The sequence below is a fragment of the Phaethon lepturus genome, unplaced genomic scaffold, assembly GCF_000687285.1.
Source record: "Phaethon lepturus isolate BGI_N335 unplaced genomic scaffold, ASM68728v1 scaffold17159, whole genome shotgun sequence".
NCBI classification, from domain to species: domain Eukaryota; kingdom Metazoa; phylum Chordata; class Aves; order Phaethontiformes; family Phaethontidae; genus Phaethon; species Phaethon lepturus.
The window spans coordinates 38,558-56,222 of NW_010564332.1; the positions used below are offsets into that span (position 1 = coordinate 38,558).

Sequence of the window (17,665 nt, forward strand, 5' to 3'; positions counted from 1 at the left end):
TACAGAGTGTAACACTGTGAGCATCCTCTGCGTTTCCAAGTCAAACATTGACTAAGTCTCATCCCTCTTGAGAAGAAAAAGGATAGTATAAATGTTTGGAAACTAGCAAGAAGAGAGAGCAAACATGTTTTGTTCCTTTTATATTGAACATAGCAAAGTAAAATGATTCTCATTCTACAGATATAAAAGCTAAAGCAGAGACATGATGTGAGTGGAGGTACAGAAAAATTTTCTGACTTAGCTTTTTTCTAAGCCTGAGCTAATTTTGCCAGTTTCTTCATCTGGTTTGTAGTAAAATTCCCTGTGATCTTTCTCCCTCCTCTGTCCTCCCCAGGAGTCAGTCAGTGGTAACTGAGAGCTGAGTTCACAAGTTACTGAAATGGAAAGGACTTCTTGTTTGGTGCTTAGAATGCCTTTTTAAGCAGTGGATATCTGCTGTCCCTTTTCACCCTACTGAAAATACCAGTATTTATTAAAAGGTGGGGCTAGGAAACATTCCTGAGATTTATTAATTCTAAGAGGAAATTTATAGGAGAAATAAACTCAGTTGTGCTTGGTCAGAGTCTGTTTGTTTTAGTATTTGTATTTGCTACCCGCTCTGGGGAGGTTTATTCTTTGTAGAAGTGTCACATTGACATGGAGCTTATTTTGCCTAAGCAGACGTTCATCTTTCTGTACATTTGGGTAATGACACTGCAGCTGCACACCCAGCTTTTCTGTTTCTAGGCTGTTGATTTTGCATGTATATTAATTCATTTCAAAATTGAAAAAAAAAAAAATGGAATAAACATCACAACATGATCCAAGTGTGGGAACACTCCTGTACTCCTGTTGCTTTATATCACGCTGTCTATTTGATTATAAGGTTTTGGCCAATATGATGAAATTCTGAGTTGGAACAGTATCATCTTTGCATACTGCAGCAGCTGAAACCCTTGTTTTCATAGAAGTTCAATTTAGAGATGGTTACTAATGTCTTCACTGGCTTCTATTTAAAAAAAAAAACAAACCCAAACCCAAAACATTATAGAAGCCTATACAGGCTTGTTTAGAAGCTGCAGTTTGTTCAAATCAAAGCCTTGAAAACAAAAGCTATTGTCGGAATGGTCTTTCAAATAGATTGTTCATGCAAGTAGAGCATCAGAGTAGTTTGTACAGTGAGTTGTTGGGACTGCAAGCAGCAGGGAAAGCAAGAACGTCATTTGCTGAGAAAGATGAAATCTGGTGAGTTAAGTCAAGAATTTAATGCCAGTTTCTGCTACATGAATATTGGATGCTGACTGTTGGTAACAATTATATGTCAAAACAGTAAAAATAATCTTGAAAACCCCACTAGATTATTATTGTTTTCTTCTCTGGTGATCAATTGGTTTTCATCTGATGTTAGTAGTAGTTGGGGTGCTTACATCCAATACATGTTATGACCCAACAAAAAAGGGCACTGAAGTTTTTTCTCTTAAATAGCTGACTTTGCAATGAGCAATCCCATATTGGAGCGATAAAATTATGTAGCTCGTAGTCGTAGAAAACAGCAGCAGTGCTGCTTAATGCTGCTGGAAGAATAAATAGTAGAGCAGCCAGCAGTCTTCAGAATGGCTGACTAGCAGTTAGTCTGAAAACTAAATAGGATTGAGTACAGGGTTCTTCGGTGTCATTTGATATGTTGGGTCAAAATGTATTGCTGCCTTCTTCAGTAATTATGAAAAATATAGCTACAAATGTTCATGAGGTATGGATTCAGATACTGCCCTGAAGTTTATGAAAGCTTCCTAAAAATTTCTAAAAAGTTTATCTTAACCTTGAGCCTTACGTACCTATCCATTTTACGTGATGTTTTAGCAGTGAGCAGATACTTGTTAGTACAAAAGACAAGTTCTTTAGTTTAATACAAGGATAACTATGGCCTATATGATACAATAGGTCAAACTTGAAGACAAAAAAAAAAAAGAAAAAAGAAAATCCTTACAAATCTGTTCTTTGGTGAGGAAGAAAGGGCAGTCTTGTGGTTAAGGAGCAAAAAGAGTAAGTGAAAATCTTGGAACTTTGCAACGAAGTGTGCTTAGCTGCACTAACGCTGTTCCCAGCTGGGTTTGTCTCTCTTCTCTCAGTCCTAAGCCTGTCGTGCTTCCAAAATTACAAGATACTAAAAGGGAGAAGGGTGAACCTGGAGGTTCATTCAAGTGAATGGAGACACAGGCCTGCCATTTATCTCAGCCATTTCACTGCAATTTTTAATATGATGATCAGGGTTTTCTTGAGTATTTCATCTCCTCTTTATTGCCATTCTGATTTTTATTCTGTATGTAGTTCTGTGGGCCTGACTGGGAGTTTTCTATGAAATCAGCTTTATACAACGCATTTGATACCATTTTCAAAATTACAAGTCTTTTTAACTTTCCTTGAACACTCTTCAAACAAAAAAGAAAGAGTTTACTAGCAGTTAACACTGCCTGTTATTCTGGTAGATGTTCTGCTCTCTCCCTCTCAGTTACCTTTACAGCTTCCCTTTTTCTAGTGAAATGTCACATCAAATGTAAATACACATAAAGTTTACAGGTTTTGACATTTCATATCTTCAAAACAGTTTTTTTGGTTTGTGGTTTTTTGTTTGGGTTTGTTTTTTTTGGGGGGGGGGGGGGAAATGCCACCCTTTTCCATTTCTACTGCGGTCTTACCTCTCATGATGTTCTACTTCGCCATAACAACATTTGTGATGTGGGACTTCCTTTACCTACCCCAGAATTTAAGATGTGGGATGCTGTATAGTGTTTGTTCTGGTCAGGCTGTGTCCTCATAAGATCCAGGGTTTTTTTTACAATAGCTCGATGAAGTGACCACTTGATTTTTTGGGTTGAGGTGTTTTGTTTGATTTTGGCAGGTAGAAGAGAAGTTGTTAACACTGATTTTGACTGAGGTCTCTCAGGGTGGTTTAGGTTTGGGATTGGAATTTTTTCCTGGTTTTTTTGATGGTTTTGGTTATTTTCAACAAAATCGTAATCAAAACTGATGCCTGTTTTTATTTCACCCACACCCTCACATACCTTAGCACCTTAATCCTTACGTTTAAACTATTCTAGAAAGCATAATAATGTATCTGCAAACTGTGACTTGATTATAAATAAATTATGTAAATGCAACTTTAGACCATATTAAAAATGTGCTGTATAAATTCATCTTTGTATTAAAAAAGGAGGATCTTTTAGTTAATACTTAATCTGCAATCTCTCTAGATACTGAGATATTCATTGCATGGGGCAGCATTAATGGAATGTGTGAAGACTTTTGATATGTATCAGTTACAGGAAAAAAACCAACCAAACCAGCACCAAAAACGCCTTATATCTGTTATTGTGTTGGTTTGTGTAGTTAAGGAATGCAGGGAGCAGCCAAGTATCTGGTTCCTCCTCTTGTAGTGCTTTTCTCTTGAGTTTGTTTCAACTGTAATTGATAAACCTTTATTTTTAGATGGGATAATCACAGTGCAAAGTAGTATTTCTTGATAGCTTTACTGTAAAATGCCTTTTTTTTTTTTTTTGGCTCGTTACCTTGCTAAGTTCCTATCCTCTCTGCGATTCTGCAGCAAGCGATGATCAGCTTTTTTTCTGTTCTCATAGTAGTTCAGCTCTAAGTAATTTATACTTAAATGCTTCTCCCGTCACCACCCCTCTCATGTTTTCTTCTGAACTGTCCCTCGTTGTTTATGGCCTCTTCCCCTTTTTAATTTTTATTTTCTTTGTCTTTTGAAAAAGCTCTGTCATGGGAACTGACAGCTTTCTTACAGGACACTTCAAATTTAACTGAAGTACAAAAAATTTCTAGTCATGCAGATTCATATAACTGTTCAATCCTGTTCTTTTATGCTTTATTACTAAACTATCCACTGTGCAGGGGAGGGGATAGGAAGCGGACAACTTGAAACCTTGAAGTTGAGCGTCGGTATCTTCATGTTCTTTATCCAACCTTTCCAGCCTTGAACATTAAAATTTTGCTGTTGAGACCTGATGTTTAAAATCATGTGTGTATATGGTGTGTGGTTTAAAACTTTCCTTTCTGGAAACAAAGCACAAGTTTAACCAGATTCATCAAGTATATTTCTTTTGAGAAATACTGATGACCATACTAACAAGATTCACTTAATTTAAATGCCAAAGCGAGAACTCTTAAGTAAATAATTTGGGTGGGATGTTTTTGATGCCTTCATGGTAGCTATTCTTCTTAAAGTGCGTAGAACGAGTATAACTGACCAGAACATGACACCCCTTGTCCCCCATTAACTTTTTTTTTTTACACCATGCAAAAATCTCTTCCTAATTGCGCTTCCTCTGGGAGAAACTATTGGCTTTCAGAATACACACTTCGGAACTCAAAGATTTCAAATAAGAATTACTACTGGTTTTGCTACAAGAACCATAAGTCAGTGTATATTAATCTTGTTACTGCTGTTGCAGCTCAAGAGGTAATTTGTCATCTTGCCATGTTTCTTCTCAGCCAGGTTGCAGCAGTCAGTTTTAATTGCAGTGCTGAAAAACTTCCATGCAGAGATATAGTACTCAGCAGCATTTGATCCTGCTGTTAATTGCAAACTGATTGTAAGGTCTAACTGGGGGGAAATTTCTTTCCGCATATATCAATGTGTGTCTGTACCTGGGGAAGGTGGGACGTGGGTTTAAATAGTCATTAATTTCATAGAATGAAGCAGCATCTTAACATCACTAACTGCAAGACTTTCTGAGAAGTTGTTTCTTGAACAAATTAGAATATTGCTGAAGTGCTTCATTACTGGAGTTTTGTAAAAGAGTATCACAGGGATTTTTTTTTTTCTTTTTGAAACTGCAGTTAGCAGTTTTGCTGAATTCTCATTACATCACCTTTTCTGTGAGTGTGAAACTAGATCTGATAGGAGTCTGTGCTCTAATTTGGGGAGGTCTTTAAGCTTCTGCGTAATTGCAAGCTTGTGAACAGCCGATTAAATTCAGTTGGATTCTACTGTGTGCTTTATTGGCTGTCAAACTTCTAATATGTCTGTAGGAGATAATAAACTTCCTTCTCATCATGTTTGTTACGAAGATGAAAGTTCTATAATATTAGCCTGAAATATCTTCTAAATCTCCCAGGTACTTGCTCCCTTGAGAGTTTGAACTTTTTTGGCTTAATCTATTCTTTCATATTGATCAGTCGTCTTTCTGAGGGGAAACTGAGGAGAAATTCAATTTATGCTTACTTCAAACATATCAGCAACAGAGTTATAACAGTATTTTGCATGAAGCAGCATTATCTTCCCATACTTGGCAGGCTAACTTACGCTTTTTATTATAACGCTGAAGGGCACTATTCTGGAATACATTGCCTTTGAAAAGAATGCAGAGTAATACTAAACTGAACTCTCGGTGTATTTTGCTATCATAAAGAGAGTGGTTGCATATGTGGTATCCTTGGTGCATAGAAAGAATACAAAATGGGAAGAGAAGGTAGTACCATCTCACAAATACGACCTTTTTAAGAACAGCATTGAAATAATTTGGCTTGCTTTTTTGTCAATGCTTAAAAAAAGTGAATGCATGGAAGAAGTTCAGGAAAGGCTTGATTCTCCTTAGTCATATCCAGGAGAAGTTTAAGAAGCAACTTAAATCATTTGATATTTGCCTACACAAGAGAGATTTCTAATGGACAGTTCTTTAATGTAAAAACTTCTCATGAGCTCCACTGAGATGGAAATTGGACCAATTCAGATAGGAAGTAAGTCACAATTGTTAAACAGGGCAATTAATCATGGAAGAAATTTACCTAGAATATGAAGCATTGTTTTATTTTAAAAACTCTGTAAAAGAGATTCTCACCGATAAACCAGAAGCCACAGACTTGATACAAAAATTGTTTGATACAATTTTACCTATCTCTTTATGCAGGAGACTGAAGTAGATGGATATGATGGTCTCCACAAGAGCTCACATCATTTGAAATTTATCTTGATGAGAATAAAGTACGTGATTAGAGGGCAACAATTGATTTTCTGCACGTAATATGAAATTGCTGGGCAGTTTTCATATTGTGAACAGCACTACTTTGCAAGGTGCCTGATAGTTATAACCTTTGGGGATAGGATTTACACAATGCTGGGATCTTAGACTCATTAATTCTGAGAGAACATGGACTCGCTAGGAGGTCTTGAACAGCACAACTGGTTTTTCAAACTGAGCACCAAAGTTAGCATTGTTATCAAAAAAATTTGATTTTTTTTCCAGAAAGAATGAACACTTGCCATTCCTGTGTGCAGACCTTGCTGCACAGCCAGCGCTTCAGAAAACTTAGAAAATGATGTTTTGATATCTGTAGCACTTCCTCAGATCCATGCATCAGATTACTTGAACTCATCCAAAATGCTTATTTATGCATCTGTCTGTCATAAATGTTGTGAGGCACAAGGCATGTCTGTAAAACTTACTTGGCTCCTGCAAAGCAAAATCTTCCCCCCCACCCCCAAATATCTGTTTAAGCTCTTACCAGTTCTATGTATAGAGGTTTTTGAGTATTACCAAAGTAATGTCTGTGGTAACGGTACTTGAGATGTTGCCGTCTGGAGCAGTCCTGAACAATTGCCATGGAATTAGTTGGAATTCACAGAAAGGCATTGGCTGCATGTTTGTAATTATCCATGGGTCAAGGCTTTGCCAAGGCTGAAATAGGAAAATATAGATGTTGTTGCTGTATTCTTAAGCATAGTGCGTTAAGCTTTTAATTCATATACAAATTGCAAGGACTACGCAAAATGTGCTACTGGTACAATAGTTAAAATACGTTGCTGTCAAAAGAAGAAACAATGGAGAGCGTAGCAGTGTCTCCAACCACCTGTACGTGGATGGTGGACATACTCAAAGTTAATGAAAGTCTCACCAGCCGTACCAAGGTCAGTTTTGATAGGGTTCATTTGCTTGCCCTTCCTCCGATCTGTATTCTTTACTTAATTTTCTTACACTTTCTGAAAGGCAATTTTATCTGAAATTAAGCTTAAAATAAGGAAGTGTTTAGATACTTTCAAAAATGGTTAGGATCATCCAGATTCTTCCAACTTTGTGTTTATGCAAAGTTATGTGTTTTTTCTCAAGTGGCATTTCATTCTTTTTTATGACTGTTGAGTGTTTTCTCTTTTTCTCATAGCATTTTAATTCTGTTTAAACTCTTATGTCCAGGTACTTCTCTTGACTTTCAAGCTTTAAAGTTGCTGGTTGGGGGGGTGAGGGATGAGGTGTAGGGTGCTCATTCTAGCATGAAATTTCATTTTCATTTTTATGAAACGGTTAAAAATACTCATTTTATATAACGTTGTAAATTCCCAATTATCTGCTGTAATTTAGAAGTAAAAGAGAGATTCTCTACTAAACTTCCACAACTGAAATAATTATGTCTGCTCCTGTATAGTTCAGATGAAACAGTGTACATTTTGACTGTTGAATTGAATTAATTTTTGTCATCTCTGCCCCCATTCCAGGTGCAGGACAAGTTTCGTTTGGACCTGTCCGATGAAGAAGCTGTCCATTATATGCAGAGTCTAATTGATGAAAGTGTCCATGCCCTCTTCGCAGCTGTGGTGGAGCAGATACACAAGTTTGCACAGGTGAGATGTCTTCTCGGTTGGTGGTCTCTGTGAAAGCTAAGTAAGGTGCGAGGTTGCAAGTGGTAAGTTCAAGACCTAACTTCATTGTTCGTGATGTTTTAGTTCATTTTGCAGTAAGTTATAAGCGTGTTCTTGCTGCCAGGACTGGAGAGCAAGCTCTTAGCGGTCCTAGAGAATTCTCTAAAGCAACTTAGCAAACATGTGAAGTGGCTTGTAGCTGGTTGTATTGCTGCAAATTGGAAAGCTGGAGTTGTGAGAGAAGGATCCAGAACTTCCTTAGCTTTCATTCCCAAAGTAAATGAGTGAGGATAAACTTCCTTTCTTTACTACCTTTGCTAGACTTCCTGAACTGTGCATTCCAGCTGGTTAGTTTGATCAACAGACACAGCGGCTTGCATAGCAGGGTGCACAGAAAGGGCCGGAAGCTCTGCTCACAGTGGCATCCACGTCCTCTGCCATGTTGACAGTGTACCACAGAATGTGGTGCCCAGCGGCTATGTGAGCGGCTGTCCCCTGTGTCAGAGGCCTCAACACAGGGGAGTTCCTGAGGGAGAATGCACTTTTTCTGATTTGGGGCTGTAGTGAGTGGCTGAGACCTCTTGCTGGGGCAGTGGGAGTTGGGCTCCTTGCTTGCAGGAGGTGTGCAGCAGTGGTGTGTCCAGATCACCAAGTAAAGGAACTGTGGGAGGAGGTCAGCAAAGTGCACAGTATCAGAGCTGCAAGGAAGAGATTGACCAGATCTTCCCCAAGACCTTGGAGATAGAGGAGCCTGCATCTCCAGCTGCATTGAAGGAGGAGTAAGAGTATGTTGTGCTCATCGAGTTAGGAAATAGAGACTCATAGGATGGTGACAGCTGGAACCTTGAGACTTATGGTATTGGAGGGATGACTTCTGCTCTACCTGCAGATCTGCACCTGCAGAATAGATTCAAGGTGATTGGGAGTAGTCAACGTGGATTTACAAAAGGGAAATCATGCCTGACTGGCCTGGTAGCCACCTACGATAAAATGCCTAGCTCAGTGGACTGGGTGAGAGCTGTAGGTATTTTGTCTTGACTGGCACAAGGCTTTGACATCGTTTGTCATAATATCCTCCTAAACAAACCGGAGCAATATAGACTAGAGAAATAGACACTGATGTGGATTGGAAACTCGCTGGTGTGCTGAGATTAGAACTCCATCTGGAGGCCAGTCACTAGTGGTGTATTCAAAGGGTTGATAATGAAGCCAAAATTGTTTAACATCTTCATTAATGACCTGTATGATGGGATGAAGTGCACCCTCAGCAAGTTTGCAGACAGTGCAAAACTGGATAGAGCAGCTGTACGCTGGAAGCGTGTGCTGCCAGTCACAGGGACATCAACAGGCTGGAGAAATGACTGCACAGGAACCTCATGAAGTTCACCAAAGGGAAGTGCCAAGCACTGCACCTGATGCAGATTAACCCCATGCACAAGCACGGGGAAGGGGCACGGGTGATGAGGTGGGAATCAGCTTTTCAGAAAAAGCATTGAAGGTTCTGGTGGACAAGTTGCACATGATGCAGCAATGTGATCTTGTGGTGAAGGAGGGCCACCAGCTTCATTCACCATGTTAGGCAGAGTATTGCTGGCGGGTGGAGGGAGTTGATCCTTCCCCTCCACTCAGTGCTATGTGAGATGCATCTGGAGTGCCGTGTCCCTTTTGGGCTCCCCAGTGCGTGGATGTGCTGGAGCGAGTCCAGCAAAGGCCGGTGGAGATGATCAAGTGCTTGGGGCATCTGTCACATGAGAAGAGGGTGAGAGGGCTGGGACTATTCAGTCTGGAGGAGAGAAGGCTTGAAGGGGATCTTATCAATGCATATAAATACCTGATGGAAGGGAGTAAAGAAAGTGGAGTCAGAGTCTTTTCAGTTGTGCCCAGTGACAGGACAAGAGACAGTGGGCACAAACTGAAAGACAGAAAACTTCATCTAAACATAAAGAACTACTGTGAGGGAGATCAAACACTGGGACAGGTTTCCCAGAGGGGTGTCGGAGTCTTTATCTGTGGAGATACTTAAAATCCAACAGCACAATCTTCTGAGCAACCTGTTGTGTTTGATCCTGCTTAAGCTGGGGGGGGAGGGTTGGACTAAAATGATCTTCGGAGGTCCCATCCATCCTCACACATTACCTGATTTTTGCTAATGGTGTGGGGTGGCAATAGGTTATTGTCTTGGCTATTTTTATGATTAAAATTCACCCTTGCTCTAGTATGGAGAATGAAAAGTTTAACCACACGCATGTGTGCTGTGTTACTACAAGCCACAAGAAGACAATACAATGTTTACTTCTCATGTTGAATAAAACTGTATTCACAAAAGCATATTTCACAATGTTTTTTCCTTAAAACCATTTGATGTATTTAGTTTGTGTTTATCAGGTTTTTAAGATATTATGCTGTTTGCTTTAACTATTAGACTCATGACGAGAAATGGATTTGAGAGGAAAAATGAAACCGATCTGAAAAGTCAGTCATTATCCCAGGTTTTTTTTATTGATTCTTTCTTCAAAAGGCTCATCAAATTCTGCTGGAAACGGAACTATTTTTATGGCTATCCATTTTGCTAAAGGTCTTCCAACGAATCTGTTGTTTCCTGTAAACTTAATTTTTATTTTGAAGAATTGCACTGTAGTGCAGGGTAAGGAGCAAAAATGTCATTTCCATCTGCATATATATTGAATAAAGGTGATCTCTTACATGATGTGAAAAAAAGGAATGTAATTATATGAAAATGTTGCAAAATTTGTTGTCATTCATTATGGATTACTTTGATCATAGGATGGAGGACAGTAATTTCATGACACAAAGTGAAAAATGCCTAGCATCTACCTTGGGGTTCAAAAAAAAAACCCAAACAAAAAACCTATTACAAAGATTCAAGATTAAAATTTTAAGTGCCTGCAATATATGTGTAGACCTTTCTTTTAATCACATATTGACAGTCGCTTTTTTAAAGATACATCTTTTACTTCCTTGCGTTTAGGTGACTGCCAGACTCTCCCAGATAATTGTTACTGCATTTGTGAAGCTGTATTAGTAAGTCAGAGTTTACAGGTTTGATTTAGGTGACCTTTTCTTTTTCCATTCAAACTTGGTCTTGTTTGACCTTTCTTCAGCACTTAAAACTGCTTTTAATATCACAGGACAGATTTGTTCGGAATATTTAGAAGTACCCAAGAATTTGAACCCCAGGCTTCTAGCTCCCAGGAATTGCATTGTAAGCAAAGGCTGATATATACAGCAGCAGGCAAAGATTGCATCTTCCGTTTATATTTTGGGAGTTAAAAAACAAGCCCAAAGTGTGTATGTATTGCACGTTGGATACCAAATAAGCAGATGTGACAGCTACTAATGCAGGCGTGATCCAGTTGTCCCTCAAACCCATTTGGAGGGTTTTTACCTCTCTAGCTGGCTGACGCTGCGTTCCAGCGTGGAGACTTTTGGGTTGTTTTTCCTGTGAGGCCCTGAATTCTCCTCATGCGCTGCTGCAGAGTTTGCTACCTATATGCTTTTGGCCTTCCTTTCTACTTCGGGTATCAGGTGTCTAAAATTAAAAAAAGAATGGGTTGCTCTAAGTGCTTCAGGTGTCTCTTGGCTCCATGTGATGTAGGATTCTTCTGCTAGTTTTGGAGTTGCGATTATTGCCTTCATTCATTTATTCTATAAATAATTATACTTGCAAGCTTCCCATGCAAGAATAGTGGATGCTTGTAAATGTGAGAACGCAAAAACAATAGTCACACATTAATCAGTAGTTGACAAATCTTAAGAATCTGAGGTCTATTTATATATATTTTTTTATTATGAAAAAATCCCATCAAAATCAATTGTTTAAATTTAAATTAAATGTTAAATAGTCATTAATTATATCTATTCTCTTCATATTACAATATCACTTTTAGTGATATTAGTACTTGATTAGTCAAAATCGTTATCTTTCCTTTTTGTCTGAGTTCTTAAGAATTTGCTGCTGGAATCTTCACTGAGGTTATAAATTGTTGAACAAATGAACAATTAATGTGTCATTGAATTTGCTGTAAAGGGGTCATCTTACACAGTGGGCAGTTGAAGCTTTTAGTTTGTTCATGTATAATGCCAATGGAATTGAATTGATTTGCCAGTGGCCTTGCCCTTAATAGTAGTATAAATTGTCTAAAAACCAAAACAAATCCCCGAAAAACACTACACAGATGTTATGATAGTTGCATAAATAGCAGATTTTGGCCTAACACCACACAATTTTTCACTTGAAATGCCCTTGAACGTGTTTTTTTGTTTATCAATAGATATTTATTTTACTTGCCTGCAAGGAATCTTTGCTGTCTACTGCAGCAGTTAAGAGCTTTTTAATAAGGTTGGTTATTATAGTAACTGTTGTGTATCAGCATTTTATATGTCACTCTGTAGTAAGTAAAGCTCTTGGATAAAGCACTGTAGATACTTTGGCATCAGCTTAGTATTGTTCTTTTGTACCAGTATTGTAAAATGAGTTTGGTTCGAAGCTGTGTTATGAAGCCTTTAGCTTAGTTTCTAAGGTATCTCTAATCTTATCAGATATTTTATAGAGCTTTTTATGTAGTACTTGTCTCCTTAATGGTTATCAAAAAACTGTTGTCTCAATAGTAAATAAATTTAACATTTAGAATAGGTTAATGGTGGTGTACAATAGTGCTCAAGAGGAGAAAAGGTGCATACTAATTTTAGTTGATACTAATGAAGACCGGATGACCATTTCTACCTGGAGAGTCATTTTCATTTTAGCAGCATTATTTATTTCTGCAGAGGAAGGAAACAATCTCCAGCTGAAGTGACTGAGTTCACTTTTTATTTCCTTTGTAAGTTTACATGTCAAGCCAGTTGCATTCTGGGCTGATGTTAAGCAGAGATTTAGAAAGTGAAAGTTTGGGGGACAAGAGGTGTCCCACCTAAAATGTAGCTGTACAGTCTGGGGTTGTACTAATGGTTGGTTGTTCTCTGTTTAGGAACAAACTCAAATTAAGCTGTAAATGTGAAGTGGCTTTAGGACATCTCCAAGCTGTGGTCCCAGTGCTGCTGCATCCCAGAATGCAGCTCTAGTTCTTTCCCTCAGGACAGGGCTTCTGTTTTCCTCTTACTGGACAGCAAAATAGAGAAAATCTGCCAGCAGTATTGTGTAGATTGGATGAAGCCATTTGTCAAGGGGCAGATAGAGTTGGTTTCCATGCTGTTTATTCTTCTGAAGGGTTGTGGAAATCGCCTGCCTTTAGGCATTTCACCACGTTTTTAAACATAGAGTTCAATTTACACGTAACTTTTGTTCTTTGAGAGTATACCAGGTTGAATAAATGCTGTGCCATGTGTTTTTGTTTTCTTTTAGTATTGGAGAAAATAAGCCTTTTGCCTACCTGTGGTGGAAACAAGCAAATGCTCAAGAAAGAGACTTTCTCAAGCCCTTCTGGACTTCACCAAACAGTTGTGGAAGGCAAAAGCTGCAGGTTTTGTAGCATGAAGAATTGAGAGCTCAGGAGATAAAGAAGCTTTTTGAGTCTCTGTTCATTGAAGGTTTAAAACCAACCATTTTTTAAAGGAAAATGGTTGTTTATACCGTCTTTCAGGCTCAGATGCTATGGCGGCATTTCTTTCCAGTGAAAACATTTGAGCCTCAAAGGTCAAAGTAAGCAACTTCCTCTCAAGCCAAAGATAACTGGAAGAGGCTGGATTTGATTGTAAATTCTTGTACCTGTTAATAGATTTTCTTATTTAAAAATAGAAATCATTGCTGTACTGAACACAACTATGTACAAAGTTACAGCAGTGAGGCTACAGTTCCTCGGTGCAGAAAAAATACAAAACTACGGCTGTCTCCTCTCCTCCCTTCTCACCAACTTCCTACCTTGAGTAAGTTTTCAGTGTAATTCGTGTGATCCTTTACTTCCCACCATGGGCAATGTTATCATTTAGAAAAGACAATCATTTCTTCCCTGCTTACAAAAATGTTTTTAAGTGCTGATAAAGTTAGCCAGCTGTAGGCAGCCCATGAAATCATCACTAACAGGCTCAGCAACTGAAATGCACAGTGAGCAGTTCAGTATTTTACACTTTATCTCTGAATGTTTTCTGTACAGTGATTATATATATATATATATTCCTGACTCTAATAAACTCTTTGTTGTTGCAGTCTTGAGGTGTTCTGCTTTCTCTTTTTAATCTTACCTGCTGAGACATGGCATACTAGAGGAGGATTTTCACTCCTCAGTTCACTTGATGCAGGAGTAAGGCCACTCACAAATTACTTTTGTGCCATGTGTTGAGTTCATAATGAATCTGTTTTGAATAATCAGCAATGTAATTAGCTCTTCGTAAATGTGTGAATCTCTTCAATGGGTGCTCTTATACTCCTCCATTGGTTTTTTTTAATAACAATTTTAAGTCAGGAAGAAAACCTTGCCAATTATAAAGATAAGAAGGACCAATTTGAATCTGAATCTGACTGATACTTGTGAGTCAGGCTTGCTTTGTGTTTCTTTTGCTAGCTGTTGTGGTTTAACCCAGCAGGTAGCTAGAACAACCACAGAGGCGTTTGCTCACCCTCTTCCCCCCGCCACAGGCTGGTGGAGAGAATTGGGGAAAAAAAAAAAGAGATAGAACTCGTGGACGGATATAAAGGCAGTTTAAAAGACGGGTCAGGAGGGGGAAAATTAATAATGATAAAAATAATGATAAAAGGCAAAACAAGCAATGCACAGCACAATTGCTCACCACCCGCTGACCGATGCCCAGTTAGTTCCTGAGCTGTGGCGCATCCCCAGCCAACTCCCCCAGTTCATTTACTGAGCATGACGTGGTATGGTATGGAACGTCCCTCTGGCCAGCCTGGGTCAGCTGTCCTGGCTGTGCCACCCCCAGCTCCCCGTGCACCCCCAGCCTTCTCCTGGCAGGGCAGAGCAGGCAAAGCTGAACAGTCCTTGACTGCTCAGCAACAACTAAAACCATCAGTACGTTATCAGCATTACTTTCATCCCAAATCCAAAACACAGCACTATTCCAGCGATCGGGAAGAAAGTTACCTCTATCCCAGCCGAAACCAGGACATTAGCAAATGTCAGAAGAGCTTTGGTAGAGCAAAATCCATTAGGTCTGTGATGGGCCTTTGGTTATATCAGCATATTACCTGTGCTAGTTAAGCACAACATGAGTTCAGCCCCTCTTTTCCCCTATATGTGCGACTTACAGGAAATATATTGCCCTAGTTACGTAGTGCTTGTGTTAGCTGGGAAAACACAGTGCCACAGAAGAGCCACAGTATTACCTCTTTAGTTGACTCTTCTTTGGAGAAGTAGTAATTATCGTTTTCTTGTGGTTTTTTTGGGGTCTTGCTCCATCTCTCAGAAATACATATTTCTCTACTGCCTCCGTTTCCCATGAACTCAGTCTACATACGGTACTTTGTGGTACCTTCCAAGGATATTTCCGAAGAGCATAGACTTTTCAGACATTCGGAGAAAATTTTGCAAAAAAGAATTGTCTTTATTTTAAGGAGCATCCTACATGCTCACACAACTTGTTGATTTATATGATATAGCCACACTTGATTTGGCTGACTTCTTGACTTCTGATCTCCAGCACTTTCCACTTTATATATTCTAGGATTTTTCCTCCATTTCTTTTGAAGAAAACGTCATCTTCCTCCTGCCCAAGGCTAAGTATGAAGAATATGGGTATATATATGCATCAGTTGACCAGACAGGCCAGGGATGACTCTCGGTTATAAACCCGGAAGACATTATCAACCTGATCCTACAACACATTCCACTTTGCAAAGAGGTTTATAAAGTGTTAACTTGCAATGTATATATAAAAGTTATATTTAATAGATGGTTGTTCACTATGTCTTGTGGTTTAAAGTGAACATAATAACCTGTTCATATGCTGGACTGTGCACCAGCCTATTAAAACTATACACAGTTATAAATATTAGCATGTGAACCCAAAATGGAATGTGAGTATGATAGGTAAGGCTTAGGAAGACCCTGATTTCACTGTAAATCACTGACCATTTTATAAATGGACAACCTCAGGCACAGAAATGGAAAAGCTTGCCTGAGTCAGTGGGACGTAACCCAACCAGTGTGTTCATCTGTGTTTCTGCTTGTTGAGTGACCTTGCATATTTTTTTCCAGTGTATTTTCCAAAGAATTTTGTAGAATACGGGCCAGCTGGATGCTGACAAAATGTCTGATCCAGCTAGTGACTTTTTTCAGGCTGATCTGCGTATTCTGTTTCCAGCTCCTCTGAACCCCTACAGCGGGAAGAACAGGACAGCACTGGAACTGCTACAACATACTAGATGTAAGTAAATAAATTAAGTCTTGTCTTCTAAATACTAAATATTGTTGAAAATGGTTCTTAGAAGTCCACGCATCAATAGGTGTTTGCTTTTTTAAAGGTTGATAAACCAAGTAAGTTCTGAACTTATTTTGTATAATCTAATGGCTCTTAGAACTTAGGTCAGTATCATCTATCTAAAGTAAAACAAACAAAAAACAGAAACAAAAAACAAAACCAGGGGGAATAAGCTGTTTTGTTTTGAATAAAGGGTTTTCTTTTTTGTTATATTAGTCTAAAGCTTTGACTAACTGGAGTAAGAATGTTTAATTTAATAGGTTATCTATTACAGTTTAATATCTCGATGCCGTCCATACTGTGAGTATATTACGTGTCTCTCTCCAATGACTTCTCAATCCCTTGAATAACTACTTCCAGTTTTGACCTGACGGGTCCAAATCTTAATGGTGAAATTCCTACATGTTTCACAAAGGTAGATCCCCAGTCAGAGGAAGGTCCCCAGGGAGTGTCAGGCGGCAGTTTCACGCTGCGCCTGTATTTGTGCGCATGCATATATGAGGGGTGCATACCCACAGAAACTTCTACGCAGAGGAAGGCTGTGAGCTCCATCGTGTGTCGGAGCATGATGCAGTAGGTGGTGGGAAACAAGGCTGTACAAAGTTGTGTCACAGAATAACTTGTCAAAAGTCATCCTGTTCGGTCTCTTCAGGAAGCATTACAGAGAAAAAGAAACAACAGTCAAAAAATAATTTTGCCATGGGCTTGTTTTAGTCAGCAGTTGTTATTTTGTATAGCTAGAAATAAAAAGTACTATAAAGCTGGCTTGTGGGTGCTTTATTTGCCTTTCAACGTCCATCTTGGTTTCATCCTGATTTTATTTTCTTCTGGAATCTATGGTGGTCTTTCTGTTGGGATTGAGGGTGCGGGAAGCAAAAGGAATTGTTGGTTTTTTTCTCCCCTGCCTACACGCTGTCATTGGATGTTTTCAACTGCCAGTGCTTCAGGAGCAGAAAGCGGCACAGTTGTCTTTCCTTTCTTTTTTGGAGGAAGAAGCAGGAATTGCCAAAATAGTTTTGAGGGATGGGGGCAGTGGGGTGAGAAGGAAAGGGATGGGCTCTTTGCTTTCATATAAAAGGTATCTATCCTTTTGGCAAGAAATGGCTCTGTTCCCTAGACCTGGCTTTGTTCTTCCTTTGTGCAATCTAAAATAAAAAGCATTTTCGCAAGGCTTTGGGGGAATAATGGCCTTGGAAAAGGGAATTTTAACACCTCCTCGCAGAGCGGGGGTAGCAGCAAAGAGAGGTACTATCATGAAATGGCCTGCCTTTTGTAGTCGGCAGAGGTTTTACTCGTAGGGCCCAGTATCATCAGTGGATGGTGAAATACCGTGGCCGTTATGAAGTATGTGAAGCGTGTACATTTAAGGAGTCTTAAGGGAGTCATTGAAAACAGATTGCAGGTGGATTGTGTTGAAATAGATTTTTGTAACCTCTTCAGCTGATGTGGTGGTTCTTTGTAATAGTGAAGCTACTTGAAGTGCGATATTGGTGTCCTCACGTCTTTCCAAGCATCCGTGATTTAGAAGGGACTCTGCTGGGGGGAAGAAATTTCACTGCGGAGGGGAAGATACCTAACCCCGGTTGCTTCTAGAGCATCGAGCAGCGACGTGGTGTTCACCGGCATGGGTTCAAACCTGAAACAGCA

At 39.2% G+C, this 17,665-nt stretch overlaps 1 protein-coding gene across 1 annotated transcript in view; it reads left to right on the plus strand.

Moving 5' to 3' along the window:
- PIK3C3 (phosphatidylinositol 3-kinase, catalytic subunit type 3) overlaps window positions 1-8,413 on the plus strand; it is a gene marked incomplete at its 5' end in the record, with an annotated part of 46,520 nt that extends 38,107 nt beyond the window's left edge. Inside the window, 2 exons of the mRNA XM_010294856.1 lie at window positions 7,487-7,612; window positions 8,249-8,413. Coding sequence (XP_010293158.1) covers window positions 7,487-7,612; window positions 8,249-8,413 — 291 coding nt within the window. The remainder of the gene's footprint in view (window positions 1-7,486; window positions 7,613-8,248) is intronic.
- Between the last annotated feature and the right edge of the window lie 9,252 nt (window positions 8,414-17,665).